The sequence below is a fragment of the Callospermophilus lateralis genome, chromosome 8, assembly GCF_048772815.1.
Source record: "Callospermophilus lateralis isolate mCalLat2 chromosome 8, mCalLat2.hap1, whole genome shotgun sequence".
NCBI lineage: Eukaryota > Metazoa > Chordata > Mammalia > Rodentia > Sciuridae > Callospermophilus > Callospermophilus lateralis.
The window spans coordinates 82,254,863-82,269,551 of NC_135312.1; the positions used below are offsets into that span (position 1 = coordinate 82,254,863).

The 14,689-nt window shown below is 41.2% G+C and overlaps 1 protein-coding gene across 1 annotated transcript in view; it reads right to left on the reverse strand.

The window, feature by feature from the left end:
• Alpk1 (alpha kinase 1) overlaps positions 1 to 14,689 on the reverse strand; it is a 63,387-nt gene that overhangs the window by 25,319 nt on the left and 23,379 nt on the right. The window contains exon 3 of the mRNA XM_076864753.2: positions 1,668 to 1,866. Within this exon, the coding sequence (XP_076720868.1) occupies positions 1,668 to 1,866 (199 nt within the window). The remainder of the gene's footprint in view (positions 1 to 1,667; positions 1,867 to 14,689) is intronic.

Genomic DNA, 14,689 nt, shown 5'->3' on the forward strand with positions numbered 1-14,689 from the left:
CAGGAGAAAACCACTGTACCATCTTGGTTAGAGATATGAGAGAAATAACAAAAACAAAACAAAACAAAACAAAACAAAAAACAACAACAAAAAAAGAAAACTTAGCAACTTAGTGTGGCTGTGTGAAAGCAAAACTATAAACATACCTACTTATCATTTGATTTGGATTTCCATGCTATATCATAGTAGCTCTGTATATTGCAAAATATGTAAATATGTGATGTAATTCTATTTCAAGTTCTTTTTAAATTATTTTTATTACTTGTTGATGGACCTTTATTTTATTTACTTATTTATATTTGGTGCTGAGAATTGAACCCAGTGCCTCATGCATCCTAGGCAAGTGCTCTACTACTAAGCCACAACCCCAACCCTATCTCAAGTTCTTTTTGATGGGACTCACCTTGCAAGCCTGGTGGCACATGCCAGGCCTAATCATTCTGTTCCCCAGAGAATGCTCTGCTTATGTCACTGTCATCTGACACTACCAGAGGGAACACTAATTGTTTGATTCCCCTCTTGCTTCAAACATTATAAATGTTATCAGGGACAACTGAAAGAAGACATTTTTCCTAAGTTCAACTTTATCCCTGCAGTTACTCTAGAAAAGTCAATAATAAGATGGGGGTGGGTGGCTCAATTAATGCACAGTTGCCAGAACTTGAAAGTGAGTGAACTTGAGCTTTTGAAAAGGTAACCTCCACAAACCCATTTCTCCCATGTCCTTTTATCTGTCACTTTGGCATTCAGTGATTGTCCTACATAGTATGATTACTACAGTTCCTTTTCAAAGGAAATGAAGTAGTTAAAGAGATTTTAACCTCTAACAGACCAGAGGTTTTTTTGTTTTTTTGTTTTTAATAATGGTAATTGTAAAACCCATCAAAAAAGGAACCAGTCCTGTTCTGGAAGGGACAACCTGTCTTCTTTTCATGCTTCAGTCTTCCAGACTTGGAAATGAGAATAGCAGACTACTCATTCCTAAGTGGAATGGTTATCAGTAATTTAAATAATTCAAGAATTCCCTGGAAATGGACTATGCTGTAACACATAGCAGGGCCCCCTCCCTTCTCACTCCCCCCTCCGCTCCACATCTCAAGTTGGACTGTCAGCCTCATTTTTTCATTTCATTCAAAGTGACAGGGGGGGAAAAAAGATACTTTCAGACCTAATCAGGTACTGTACCGGTGTTCTGAATGATGAAAAAAAAAAACCCTCAAATTGCTTCAGTGGGTTTGTCAGGTCCATTGTCAGCTTAGTCAAGTGGCCCTACAGAAAGGAGACAGGAGCGCTAAGAGAAAATAGTAGAATTCTAATCTGCTTTTTAAAGGCTCTTGGTCCGAAGTATAGCGATTCAGATACCCCTGTTTGAAAGCAGCAGGACAGATTTGTTAGAAGACAAAAGCTCCAATTAGTATTTTCCACACCCTTTCACAATTTTCTCTACTGCTTTTGGCTCTGAAACCCTTTATGCCAGGGCTTTTGTGCTGGCAAAGAGGCGGGTGGAAGGGCAGGCGCGGGGCGGGGCGGCGCGGAGAGGTGGCACGCAGGGCCGATGCCCGCGGGCTGCGCGCGGGGCTGGCCGAGAGTCGCAGCGAAGCGCAGCTGAGTAAGTACCAGGCGACGCCCGGACGGACGAGCAGCCAGGTCCCCGGGAGAGAACCCACCTGAGTTGACCGAGATCCGGGCTTGACGGATAACCACCTGCGGGGCGATTGGCGTCGAGGGTTGCAACTTGTGGAGACCTTTGGCCACCTGCAGGAGCTTCCCGGAGACGTCCAGCCCGTACAGGAAGCGGTCCATCAGGAAGACCAGAGCGGCCGCGGCGGCACAGTCCTGAGCGACGATGGAGGCTCGCAAGGACGCCTGCGGGAACAGCCAGGGAACCGAATGGACCGATGGCACAGCAGCCCGCGGACAAAATGGCAGGCTTAGCCCCAGACTTGACCTTTGGGACATTTTCATTTAAACAAACAACCATCAAACTGATATCTAGGAGTACATTGTATTCGATAACTAAATCATAGAAGAAAAAAATATGGAAAGATCCAGTTCATTTGAAAGAATATGTTTTGTTCATTCCATTTCTCCCACTATATTTCTCAAACTGTTCCAAGGGCTAAGTGCGTATTTCCCGTTGTTAAAAATTCAAACAATAGATATATATCTAGGGTAAGAATTAACAGTAGAGATTGTGGCTCAGTGGTAGAGCACTTGCCTGGCATGTGTGAGGCCCTGGGTTGGATCCTCAGCACCATGTAAAAAAATAAATAAATAAAATAAAGATATATGTCCATCTACAATTAAAAACGAACAAACAACAACAACAAAATGTAGCCCATAGTTTCCCTGAACCTTATCCCATCCTTCCCCTGATCTTGTTCCCACTTTCCCCATAAGGATTTGTGAGAGATTCTTCCAGAATTTCTTGTACCCTTTGATGTATTCTTAGACACTAATTGAGTCCTTTTTTTTTTTTTTTTTTTTTTTTTTGGCCTGGCTTTCTCTTTCCCTTTCTTCCTCTCTGTCTCTCTCTCATAAATGAGATCACACGCAACATGTTGCTCTGCATTTTCTTCTTTCAGTCATCATTACATCTGGGAGAACTTTCCACTCAGTTCATAACACCCTGCTTCATTTATTGCATACATTTCAATTCAGAAGAAACACAGAACTTTGGGGGACAATTCTAATTTGATTTATATTGTCATATTATATATAGTTCATAAACACAATAAGAAAAGGAAGAAAATAGGCATGAAATGAAAGTATAAGTGAATAAGAAATAAGAATAAATGAGGCAAACTTCTGTGGAAAAACATCATCTGTCCGTGTGTTGTACTCAAGGCCTTTGATTCAGTGGGCATACAACTAACTGCATAAATGAGCCTGTCCCCCAGTACGATTTCCTTCATCTGCTAAACTAAGCCAAACTGAATGTTTTCTAAGCATGTTTGTCCACAGATGAAGTCTACTTTGCCCTGCAAGCATTGTCCTACTACAGCGCTTCTGTACTAGTCCCTGCTTTCTTCACCTGTAATCACAAGTACTCAACTTGTCTGGCAAAACTAGGTACACAGCACAGTGTACCACTAGTTTTAGTGTTTTATATTCACTAACTCCCTAAGTTCTCACAGCAATCCCGAGGCAAGTACTGTTATTACCTCCATTTGTAGAGACTCAGAGAGGTTAAGAAACATGCCCAAGGTCACATGACAGGATGTAGGTGCAAGCAGGAGGGCCAGGTTCAGATCTACCATACTCACAAGCCTTGCTGTGCCCACTTTGCATTAGGAAAACTGCAGGAGTTAGATATCAATTATCGGACCACTAAGTGATGTTAGTAAATACAGTGAGTGCAGTCAATATTGCAGTTGTTGGTCTAAGCATGGCTTAATTTAAAAAACTGTTAAGTGTTATACACAAACTCTTGAGAAGGAGGGAATCTCTGAAATAGAAGGGTTTAATGAGCCATTATAGATGCTTAAGAGAACCTGGTCTGGGACAAGCTCCTGTCACTTCTAGCAGCAAGTCTAAGCAGCTGTTGGAAAATGTTTGTTGGAACAGAGCAAAGACTATTTTTTATAATGAAAATCTGAGGTGGAAAGACACTAGCTGTTTCCATTGAGCCCCCACTGGTTATAGATGAGAGGGATGGGACAAAGCAAAGTGGGGAAAGTTCCAGCATAGGAATGCTGTCCATAAGGAGAAGCAGCTGCCGCTTCTGGATTGGTTGGGGTTCTAAGTAAGCCACAGTAGCACCGAGGGGTTGTGATGGGATTTGATTTAAGGTTTTAATGTGCATTCAGGAATACAACATGGTCTTTTGTTCTTTCAGCCTGTAGCTGTTGACTGATCGACCTCCTCCATCTCTCTTCCCTTCTGTCCTCTAGCCTTCGTAATTAAATTTAGGACATCTTGGAATATTTATTTTATCAAAATAAGAAAGAATGTATTCATTCCCATTGGGAGAGAGTAGTCTCTTCTTCTTGAAATATATTGGGAACAGTTCTTTTAGAGTTTTAATGTAATATTCATGCTCTAGTTGGGAGGCTGAATGATCTAAAAGGCTATGTGTTCAATGGTACCCCAGAGTGGTACCATTGGGAGGTGGGGGGACTTTTAGGAGGTGACACTTGGTGGGAGATTCTCAGGTAATGGGGGAAATGCTCTTGAAGGGGATTGTAGACCCCAACCTCGTCTTCCTCCTTTTGCTTTCCAGTCATAAGGTGAACTGTTGTGCTTCACCATGAGCTCTGTACCTTTGCCATCTAACATGCCCACCAGAGGCCCAAAGCAGTGGGCCTGCTCAGTCTTAGACTGGAACCTCCAAAACTGTTATCCAAAATATTTTTTTTTCTTCATAAGTTAGTTATCTTGGGTGCTGACTAAAACAACCAGCATATCTCTAAGTAAAACTGGCCTCAACTATCACATCTGGCCCATTCTGTATTCTACCTATGGTATTTGTTCATATAATTTGATTTCTAGTTTATGCTTTTCTACCTAATGATCCATATACTGCATGTAGAATATGACATTTATCTTTGTGGGCATTTTCATTAATCAGGTAATGCCTACTGATAACCAGCACAATAAGCCTTCTTGTTTCAAAGAGATAATGTCTTAACTTGTTTAGACTTTTAAACCATCAATGTATTTATTAGGTATTGAATCTATCTTGTGTTTCTAAGCCAATACATGTTCTTATTGTGCTGGAGATGCCAATTGTTAAGGAGGATATCCCTTCTCTCCTCTTGATGCTCCCTTCCATGTAAAGGGGGCTGGATTACTGTAGCACCCCTGGCCTCTCTACTCTACTACTCACTCCACCACATAGGGGGAGGAGTGACTAATTGTACTGAGAAGAATAAGCTGGGCATGCATGGCTTCACTCCTCCCTTTTTCTCTTGGGAACACTGTGTTAAGAAAATAGGGATTCTTTTCTGCTCTTATCTAAATATATATATATATATATATATATATATATATATATATATATATATATTAGATGGACACAATATCTTTATTTATTTATTTTTTTAATGTGGCGCTGAGTTTCAAACCCAGTGCCTCACACATGCAAGGTAAATGATCTACCACTGAGCTACAATCCCAGTCCCTCTAAGTTTTATCTAGAAAGTCATCTTATATGAGATGTTCTGTTTGGCCCAGAAATTGCTGTGACTGGATGTGGAAGGAAGTCTGCATACTTCTGGGATCAGCTATGTTCTAATATGAAGGTTTATCATTCAACTTACTCTTTATCAGAGTTAAAGATAATATTTGATCTCTTGTCTACATATCTGTTTTATTTCCCAATCAGCTCAGAATAGCAAATAAAGAGCTTTTGTTCATTGGATCCCTCCCAAGACCCTTGCCTTTCTAAGGCACACAGTAACCCACAGCCCATGTCTTTGAAGCAGCCATGTATTTTGCCACTTGGCCTTGACATCTTCTCTCTACCCCTTGCCTTCTCAAACCTGGCTCCATGACTGTGGCTTGGCTTGAAAAAAAAGGAACCTACCAATCTGAACTAAGACATGGTTATGGTTTGGGTATGAGGTATCCCCCAAAGCTTCTGTGTTAATGCAGGAGGTGAAATGATTAGATGATGAGAGACTACCTTAAACAATGGATTAATCCATTTAGTGGATAAATAAGTTGAATGGATTACTATGTGGTAACTGGAGGAGGTGGGGCGTGGCTGGAGGAGCTTATGGGGTCATATATTTTGTCCCCAGCTCCTCTCACTCTCTCTGCTTCTTGTCTGTCATGAGCGGAGCAGCTTTCCTCCACCATGCTCTTATGCCATGAACAATGGATTTGAATGACCATGAACTGAACTGAAATTGTAAGTCCAAATAAGCTTTTCCTTCTCTCAGTTGTTATTTTTGGGTATTTTGGTTTTAACAACCAAAAAACTAACTAACACACATAGAAAGAATTTGATTGTTACTACACATAGAAAGAAATAGAAAGTGGAGTGTGGCTGAGCCACATTTATGGGCAATATGAAGGAAAATCCAAAATTAATGGCTCCACAGCAAACTCCACCTTCCCTGGGTGCATTCTTAGAGTCATGTGTCTCTGGTACTGTCCCGAATTTACTTTCATGATAATGTACACCCCTTTTATGAGTCTACCTGACTGAGCTTCTCTTCCTTCCAGCCAAACATAGCCTAACTAAAATTAAAATACTTCAAACTTCTATTGAGTTTTGTCAGATAAATCATTAATCTGAAAATGCAGTTTCATGATGAATATCAGTCATTTGACATTCATAAAATGTGAACTCAAAAGTGGAAAAGCAAATTGATGGTACTACATGTGCCCAGGTCTGTCTAAGAAGGCCAGTCTCTGAGTAAGAGTCCTACCTATGGGGCACTGCATAAATATATTTATTTGGTTTGCAACTCAGGCAAACTATTTACAGAACTTGAAGTAAACAATTTAGGCTTACTATCCATAGAACTTGAAGTTTCTTCCACTGCCAGCCCCTCTTATATGGTTGCTTAAAAAGAGCAACTCGCTCTGCTCATGGCTGTGTACCTTGGATGGCACTCAGCGAGCCAATGAGGGCCTTCTCTTTGATGTTGCACTTCAGTGCTTGACCTGCTCTCCTTCTCACTGGGGCCTCACTTCCACCTGAGGTTAGATGCAGTTACCACTGGGCTGAGATGTTCCAAGGCAGGCTATTCTCCAGAAGTGACTCTTGCCTCATTATAATGGTTTTCATCTTTGTAGCACCATCGAATTTATGAAAAATGGTGAGCTTGTTTGATTCCTACTGTAACCCTAAAATCTAAATAAGAAAAGGAAACAGGCTGAGAGGCTAAATGGCTTCTCAAAGATACAAAATTAAAAGGGTCAGAGTCAGGCAAGAATTCAAGTTTCTCTCTTTCATTATGTATGCATGTATATATAAGTAAATATATACATTACTGTGGTAAAAACATAAAATTTATCGTCTTAATCATTTTAAAGTGTACATCTCACTGGTATTAAACATATTTATATTGCTGTGATGGAGATCTCCTGGATTTTTTCATCTTGCAAATTTGAAACTCTATTTCTAGTAAACAGCTCTTGTACCCCCAAATCCTGACAACCACCATTCTACTTCCTGTTTTTATGCATTTAATTACTGTAAATACCTCATATAAGTGGAATCATACTGCACTGGTCTGTTTGTGACTGGGTTACTTCATATAGCATGAGGCCTTCAGGGTTCATCCATACTGTATGAGGTGACAGAATTTCCTCCCTTTTTAAGGTGACTAATAGTCTATTGTATGTGTATACTACAGCTGTTTTATCCATTCATCTATCGATGGACACCTAGGTGTCCATCAGCTTTTGTGAATGTGCTGCCACAAATATAGATGTGCAAATATCTCTTTGAAATTCTTTCAGTTCTTTTGGATACATACCCAGAAGTGGGATTTCTGGCTCATGTGAGCTTTATTTTTAAATTTTGGAGGACCGCCATACTGTTCTCCATAGAGGTTGCACCATTTTACAATCCCACCAACAGTTCCATTTCTTCCACATCTTTGCCCAAACTAAAGGAATACAAGTCTCTTGAGATTTGCTTCATCTTCTGCTTCTCCTCTGTGGCTGACCAAGGTAATTTGGAGCAGTGCTTAATTGTGACATAGTGTCATCTTTGGGTTGAATTCACTACTGAGTCTAAACAGTGGCTTTGGGGACCTCGTATCCTTCACTATGATAGGAAAATTCTAAGAAAGATAGAAAAAGAAGAAATAGAAAAATAACTTCCAATGAAAAGAGTGTTTTTGTAATGTATTTAAAGCTAAGAGAAAGGAAAGAAAATTTCCCAGGAGAAGGCCTTAATTTCAATGCTTTGAAATTCTCTAGTAAAAGTTACTACCATGGGTTGGTGTTGTAGCTCAGGGGTACAGCACTTGCCTAGCACATGTGAAGCACCGGGTTTGATCCTCAGCACCACATAAAAATAAAGAAATTAATTAAAGGTATTAAAAACATAATTTAAAAAAGTTAGTGCCATGAGATCAAATGATGGTTTGGTGGTTAGTGGGGGATTCCTCCAGATGGTCTCTCCTCCCAGGGAGTTAAAAGGAAGCACTGTTAGTCCAGGGTACCCTCTGTGAGGTGGTCTCCCTGAATTGAGAAAACGGAGAGACCAAGGTGGAGTTCACCAATGGAGAGGCCAAGGTGAAGTTCACCCAGCAGAGTATCAGAGGAAAAGAGCTCCACAAAACAAGAAGTTCAGAGCTCTGCAGAGGGTCCCCCGGCTGAGTCTTTAGCCAAATACAGGTGAGCTCATGCATGAAGAAACACACAAGACTGGGGAAAGAATTATCTGAAAGGTCCAGGGGAAACAGTCCTCAGGCCTCTGGGAGCTTGTGTTTTCACAGGCCACAACAGAAAATCTCATCATTCAAGTGCTAAGAAAGGAATTGCCTCAGTAGTGACTCAAAATTAGCCTCAGAGTAAGATTTATCCAACTCCATAAATTTAGAAGCAAGTTTCAAAGGGATCAAATTATTTCCTAACTTGACTGAGTCCCAGAACAAACTCAAGAATATTCAAAGGCACACAAATATCTGTTATACAATAAGACAAAATCTACAATATCTGTCATGGAGTCAAAAATTACCCATCAAGCTGGGCTTGGGGAGCTGAGGCAGGAGGATCACAAGTTCAAAAACAGCTTCAGTGAGGCACTAAGCAATTCAGTGAGACTCTGTCTCTACATAAATATTCAAAAAGGTCTGGGATGTGGCTCAGTGGTTAAGTGCCCCTGGGTTCAATCTCTGGTACAACAAACAAACAAAAGTCCCAAAAACAATCAGGAAAGAATCCCATATTGCACAGATAAATAATCTATTTAAAGTGACCCCAAATGACAGTTATAACTTTATTGTACATGTTCTATGAGGTAGAATAGAAATTATGAATATGAAGTATAGATATGGAAGATATAAAACTTCCAGAGATTAAAAACATATGTAAGATCTGAGATAACACCAGAGATACCTGGGTTTGTTTCCCAGTTTCACTAGTTTCTTCCCATGCCAGGTCACTTGATGTCTCTAGTCTCAATGACATCATCTGTGAAATGTGGATAATATTTATTTGTGGTGCTGTTTCAAGATTAGAGGCTATTTGGGTCCAGTGCTCGGCACAGAGTTTGACAAATTGAATGCTTAATAAATGACATGGAGTCTGATGGAAAAAAAATTGAAAAAAGAAATCAGTCACTCATTCCCTCTTTCTTGTATGACAAAAATATCCATAGGCAAAGCCAGGCTTCCCCAAAAAAATTTCAGTGGAATTTTCAATTGAGTGAAACAGAAATGATAATGCAGGTCACATCCATAAGGCTTATCTCAGAAAATGGGGGAACCTCTAACTTCTTTTAATCTCTCTTTTTTTTCCCCTTCCCCAACTCTGAGGACTGAGGTTCCTGGAAACTGAGAAAGAAAAAGGGAAACCGAGCACACTCCACGGCCCTTGGTGGAGGGAAGCTGCTCTTCAAAGGGAACCAACCCTCTCAGCACGCACGTGTGCGCTGCTTTTGGCTGTTGCCAATGCAGGAATCCCTCCCCAGGCACCTGTAAACTGAGGCTGCAAACACGCTATTCTGCACCCCGCACGAACACGCCATATATTTGAGCACAGAACATTGCCTAATCTATTTTTCCCCCTTCTACTCTTAATAGATCGGAGCACAAAAGCCTGAGAGAGGGTGACCCGCCAAACAAAAGGGCCTTTGAGTTCCTTGGAAAAGTAGACTTGGAGGAGGATGGAAGGAATCCAAGTGGCCCTATTATTTCCACTTGCACTAATTAGACATTTTTCTGTCAGCTATTGAGCACTGCTGAGAGGCCAAACTCACTGAATTCATTTCTAAAGTGTTTACAGAAGTTTGCATCTGTTTGTGTCTCTTCAGGAGGAAAATAAGCACTTCAATAGCATTGTGGAAAATCTAAACGAAGCATCCTATTCTAGAGGACCTGGCATCTCCGCAGCTGCATAATTTAACTCCAGTTGAGGGCCCAAACCTCTCGTATCTCTCTCCAAAACCTAACCATGCAAAATGCAGAGAAGTCAACTCAGGAGAATCTTTTCTTTCCTTTCATTCTCTTGGCTGTCTCTCTCTTGAAACTGGCCGCCTGCTGTGTGCTACATACAGATTTAGGTGAGCATCATTCTTGAGGCCTCTCTCCCGTGTTTCCACCGGCCACTCTGAGAAATTAATACCCACTTTCATTTGCTGCCAAGTGAGGGGATCGTAAATTCCTCGGCAGCAACGCAGAATACATCACCATTCTGGGAATCTCCCCGAAACGTACAGGCCCAGGGAGCACTCTGACCTCAGAAGGGGAGAAATGAAAGAGGCCAGGGTGTGTGGTAGGGAAGGGACACTAAAAAGAAAGTCTCCCTACATGGCAAAATGTGCCTGGGTTGTGCACAATTAGATTAACATGAAAGGGAGCCCCTCGCCCTCCCCCAGCCCCAAAAGAGAAAGAAAAAGAAAACAACACAAAAACCCTAACCCACTGACTACATGGGCAGTGTCTTTGAAATGCATATTTGTCCACACAGAATTCGATTCAGGGTTTTTTTGTTTGGGTCTTTAGGCCCTCGACCAACCTGCCATTTCAGAGGACTCAAAATTATGATTTTTTAAAAAGCTGTGTCACAGTAGCAGAATTTTAAGTGTTGGGATGAACATAGTACATCTCATGATAAAAAACGAACATGAATTTCTGTTCCTTTCTCTTTCCTCAGAAGCTGACTTAAGGGAAAGATTGCCCAGAAAGCCACCAAACTCTTTTTCTTGTTGAGTGATCAATTTTAAACACAAATATTTGGATGTGGATAAGAGAATGTGCTAGATTTCTAGAGAGATGGGTTCACAAATGCATACACACCAACACACAGGCAAGGGTACACATGTGCACACATGTGTGCACACACACGTACGCACACACCCAGCTCCCCCCCACCCCCAGTTGTGTTTTCACATCTGCTTTCAGGATAGGAAATATGGGATTCAAATTGAGTTTAAGGCACAAAAGAGAACTTCATGGCTAGGAAGCTGAGTCAGGTGATAAAGGAATTAAACTCCACAATGAGATTTCGATACACTGATGATTGAAAAAATGCTAAAGAGCCTTTTCTAAGAGCTTTTGCTGAACAGCAGCAAGAAAAAGTGTGTGCGGTTTTCATGGTTCCTTGCATTAGTGCCAGCCCCTCCCGATGCCGAGCATCAAGTTTGGGTCCCTGTGCTATGGGTTCAAAGCCACGACGTGTTCACAGCAATGACAATGGCAGCTGTTCTCAAGGGGGGCTGGGTGAGGGGGCTCAGAACCAAAGCCATCTGGCACTGCAATTGGCAGGAGCAGTGTAAAGGGAAATTATTGCTGCATAGCAAATTGGAAGATTGCAAAAGGGAAAGGGAAAGTTGGAAGAAGGGGGGCATGTCCTGAGATGAGGAATTAGCAAAATAAACAAATGAAAAGTGATTGACTCCAGCAGAGTTATGCATCGATGGTAAAAGAGTAAGAATAGAACCCACCAAACTGGTCTGCTCGAGCTCAAAGGAAGCCCAGGCAAGGCATGCTCCATGTTTGTCCATCCACTAAATGGGAAAAGGAAGAGGGAGAAAAATGAACTTTCTTAAGATTTATGCCCAAGACCTATAAACATTATATTGGTCTTTCCTTCATTTCACCAATGGAAATTGCAAATACAAGCATATTTGGAAACAGTTGTAAGCTTTTTCTTTATACCTAAACATGACATTTTGGGTCATCTCTTTCGGCTTGCTTTCTCTCTCTCTCTCTCTCTCATCTATGGTTGAAGGAATTGGTTGTCTGTTAAAGGACACAGAAAGCTGTACCAATACAGACCAACTAACCAGGACACTGGTGAACCTCAAGGGTGCTGTGAACCTCAGACTTGCTCGCCTTGCTTCTTTGGACTCCAGATGCTACGGCCATCCTGGTTCCTGTCATTACTCTTGGTGATTTTAATACTCACATTGATGATTTATCCAGTGTATCACTCTCTCTTGCCCATGACCTTCTTTCTCTTTAGTGATCTCATTCTACACTTGAGATGGTTTGAATGTCCTCCACATGTTGAAATTTGATCCCCAATGTCAGGTCTTAGAAGGGTAAAAACAATTCAACCCTGGTATTTGGAGGTGTGAACTTTGGAGATAGTTAAGGTTATATGAGGCTGTAAGAGTGGGGTCCTAATCCAATGGGTTTGTGGCTTTATAAGAAGAAAGAGGAGAAATCTGAGCTGGGACCTTATGTTTTGCCATGTGATGCCTTTCACCAATTTGGGACTCTGTAGAGTCACCTCTAGCAAAAAAAAGCTCTTATGAGATGTGGTATCTTGGACTTGTGAAACCATGAGGTGAATAATCTTTTTTTTTTTTTTTTTTTTTTTGGTACTGGGGAGTGAACCCAGGGGTGTTTTACCACTGAGCAAGGTCTTGCTAAGTTGCTCAGGGTCTTGTTAAGTTACTAAGCCTGGTCTTAAACTTGCAATCATCCTGCCTTAACCTTTGGAGTTTGGGGGATTATAGGAGTGCATCACCATGCATGACTCTAAATCTTTATTATTTATAAGTTTCCTGGTCTGTGGTATTTGATTATAACAACAGAAAATGGACTAAGATAACATCATGCCTTAGAACTTGCAATTTTAACATCTCAGAATTTAAATTCAATCATTTGATTCTCTGATATTAATCTCCTTTCCTACTAATGCCCTTCCTCTATAGCCCAACTTCAACAATTTTGGAAAGCTTCCAAAACATCCACCAATCCCTTGACCCTACATTCTTTTGCTATTCCATCAATTCTTTCATATCCTCACTTGTCTCTTTAAATTCCATGGTTCCTCAATGTAATGACTTTTGAAAAAGCATTCTTTGTTCCTTGGCCCCTTTCTGCCTGTGTCATATTTATCTGGAAAATTCCAACCATGTTTATTATTAGGAGAAAACCCTGGCCTCACATTAGAATTACCTACAGGGGACTTTCAAAAATCCAGATGCCCAGATGGCACCCCAAACCAGTTAAATCAGAATCCCTGGCAGTGTACCTAAGCATCAGTTTCTTTTAATGATTCCCAGGCAATTCCAATGTGCAGCCAGGGTTGAGAACCCTGAGCTCTCCTGACTTTCAGCCTTTCTCCCCACCTTCAGTATCTCCTCCCCTCTGGAGATAAAATGAGTTTTCTGATGAGCAAGGCAGGCCTGTTCTGCATGAAGGAAGGTGCCTGCCAGCATCAGAAAGAGTCTGGAGTGAAGAATTGGCTGAATATCAGAAGCTACATCCTGTCCATTTTATAATAATAAAGATTGCTTTTTTTTGCCTCAATTTCTTAATTGATTCTGAGTATAAGGGGGTAAGATGTGTTATTCATTGACAGTTAACATTCCAATATTATATCGTATTCTCTGCATAGCCTGAGCTTCTACTTAAGCAAGTGATTTTGGCTGGAGAAAAATACACAAGCATGACACCATCAATTTATGACCATGACCTGAAGTTGGCCCCAGCATGGGTTGGCCATCCCAGTTACTATTTCACCTTCTGCTCTCCTCTCAGGCTGCCAAAACCTCTCACCTCCTCACTGTCTATTAATGGCCTTGTATCTTATTTCACTGAGATAAAATAGTCAATGAGAAGAGATTGTCTTTATTCTTTTACCAACATTTACTGATACTTTTGCATCAGAACCCACGGGTCCCTCATCCTTCTATTGGTAAAGATATAGCCAGTACTATCCCTTCCTTCCATTATGCCTGTAATCACCTCCTTGCTCTCTCTCTCTTTTTTTTTTTTTTTTTTTTTTTTGTGGGGGGAGGTACCAGGGATTGAACTCAGGGCCACTCAACCATTGAACCACATCCCTAGCCCTATTTCATATTTTTCTTTAGAGACAGGGCCTCATAGAATTGCTTAGTGCCTCACTTTTGCTAAGGCAGGCTTTGAACTAGCTATTCTCCTGCCTCAGCCTCCTGAGCCACTGGGCTTACAGGCCTGTGCCACTGAGCCCTGTGACCTCCTAGCTCTTCAGCATCACTGATTTCCTCTTCTCACCTGGATCAAGCTCATCACCATACAAACATATATTATCTTGCATCTCTAAAAAGTCCTGTCTTGGCCACAAGTCTCTCTCTCCAGCTCCTGTCTCATTTTTCTGCCTTCCTTTATAGCCACACTCAGAAGACTCATCTACACTGCTCGATTTCACTTCCTTGCCTCCACTTTCTCATAATTTCACCTTCATTGCTCCACTGAACCCATTTTTTTTCAAGGTCACCGACAACCTCCAAATCCAATGACCATCTAATAATCCTCAACTAATCCAGACCCCAGAAACATTGGTTAAGCCAGTGGATTTCTCTTTTATTTTCATGCGGCTTCTGGCATGACATACTCTCCTGGTTTTTTTTCCTGCTCTTTCTTACTCTGCTTTCCTGTCCTACTAATGCCCTTCCTCTATAGCCCAACTTCAACAATTCTGGAAAGCACCCTATTTCCCCTGGGGAAAATGTCCCAAGGTCTTAAAACTGCTTCTCTTCTCTAACTAAAGCCTTAGGGCTCCATCTCGCCATTTTGTTGATGAATGATGAATTTAAAACCCACTGCATTTCCTGAAATGCAGATTT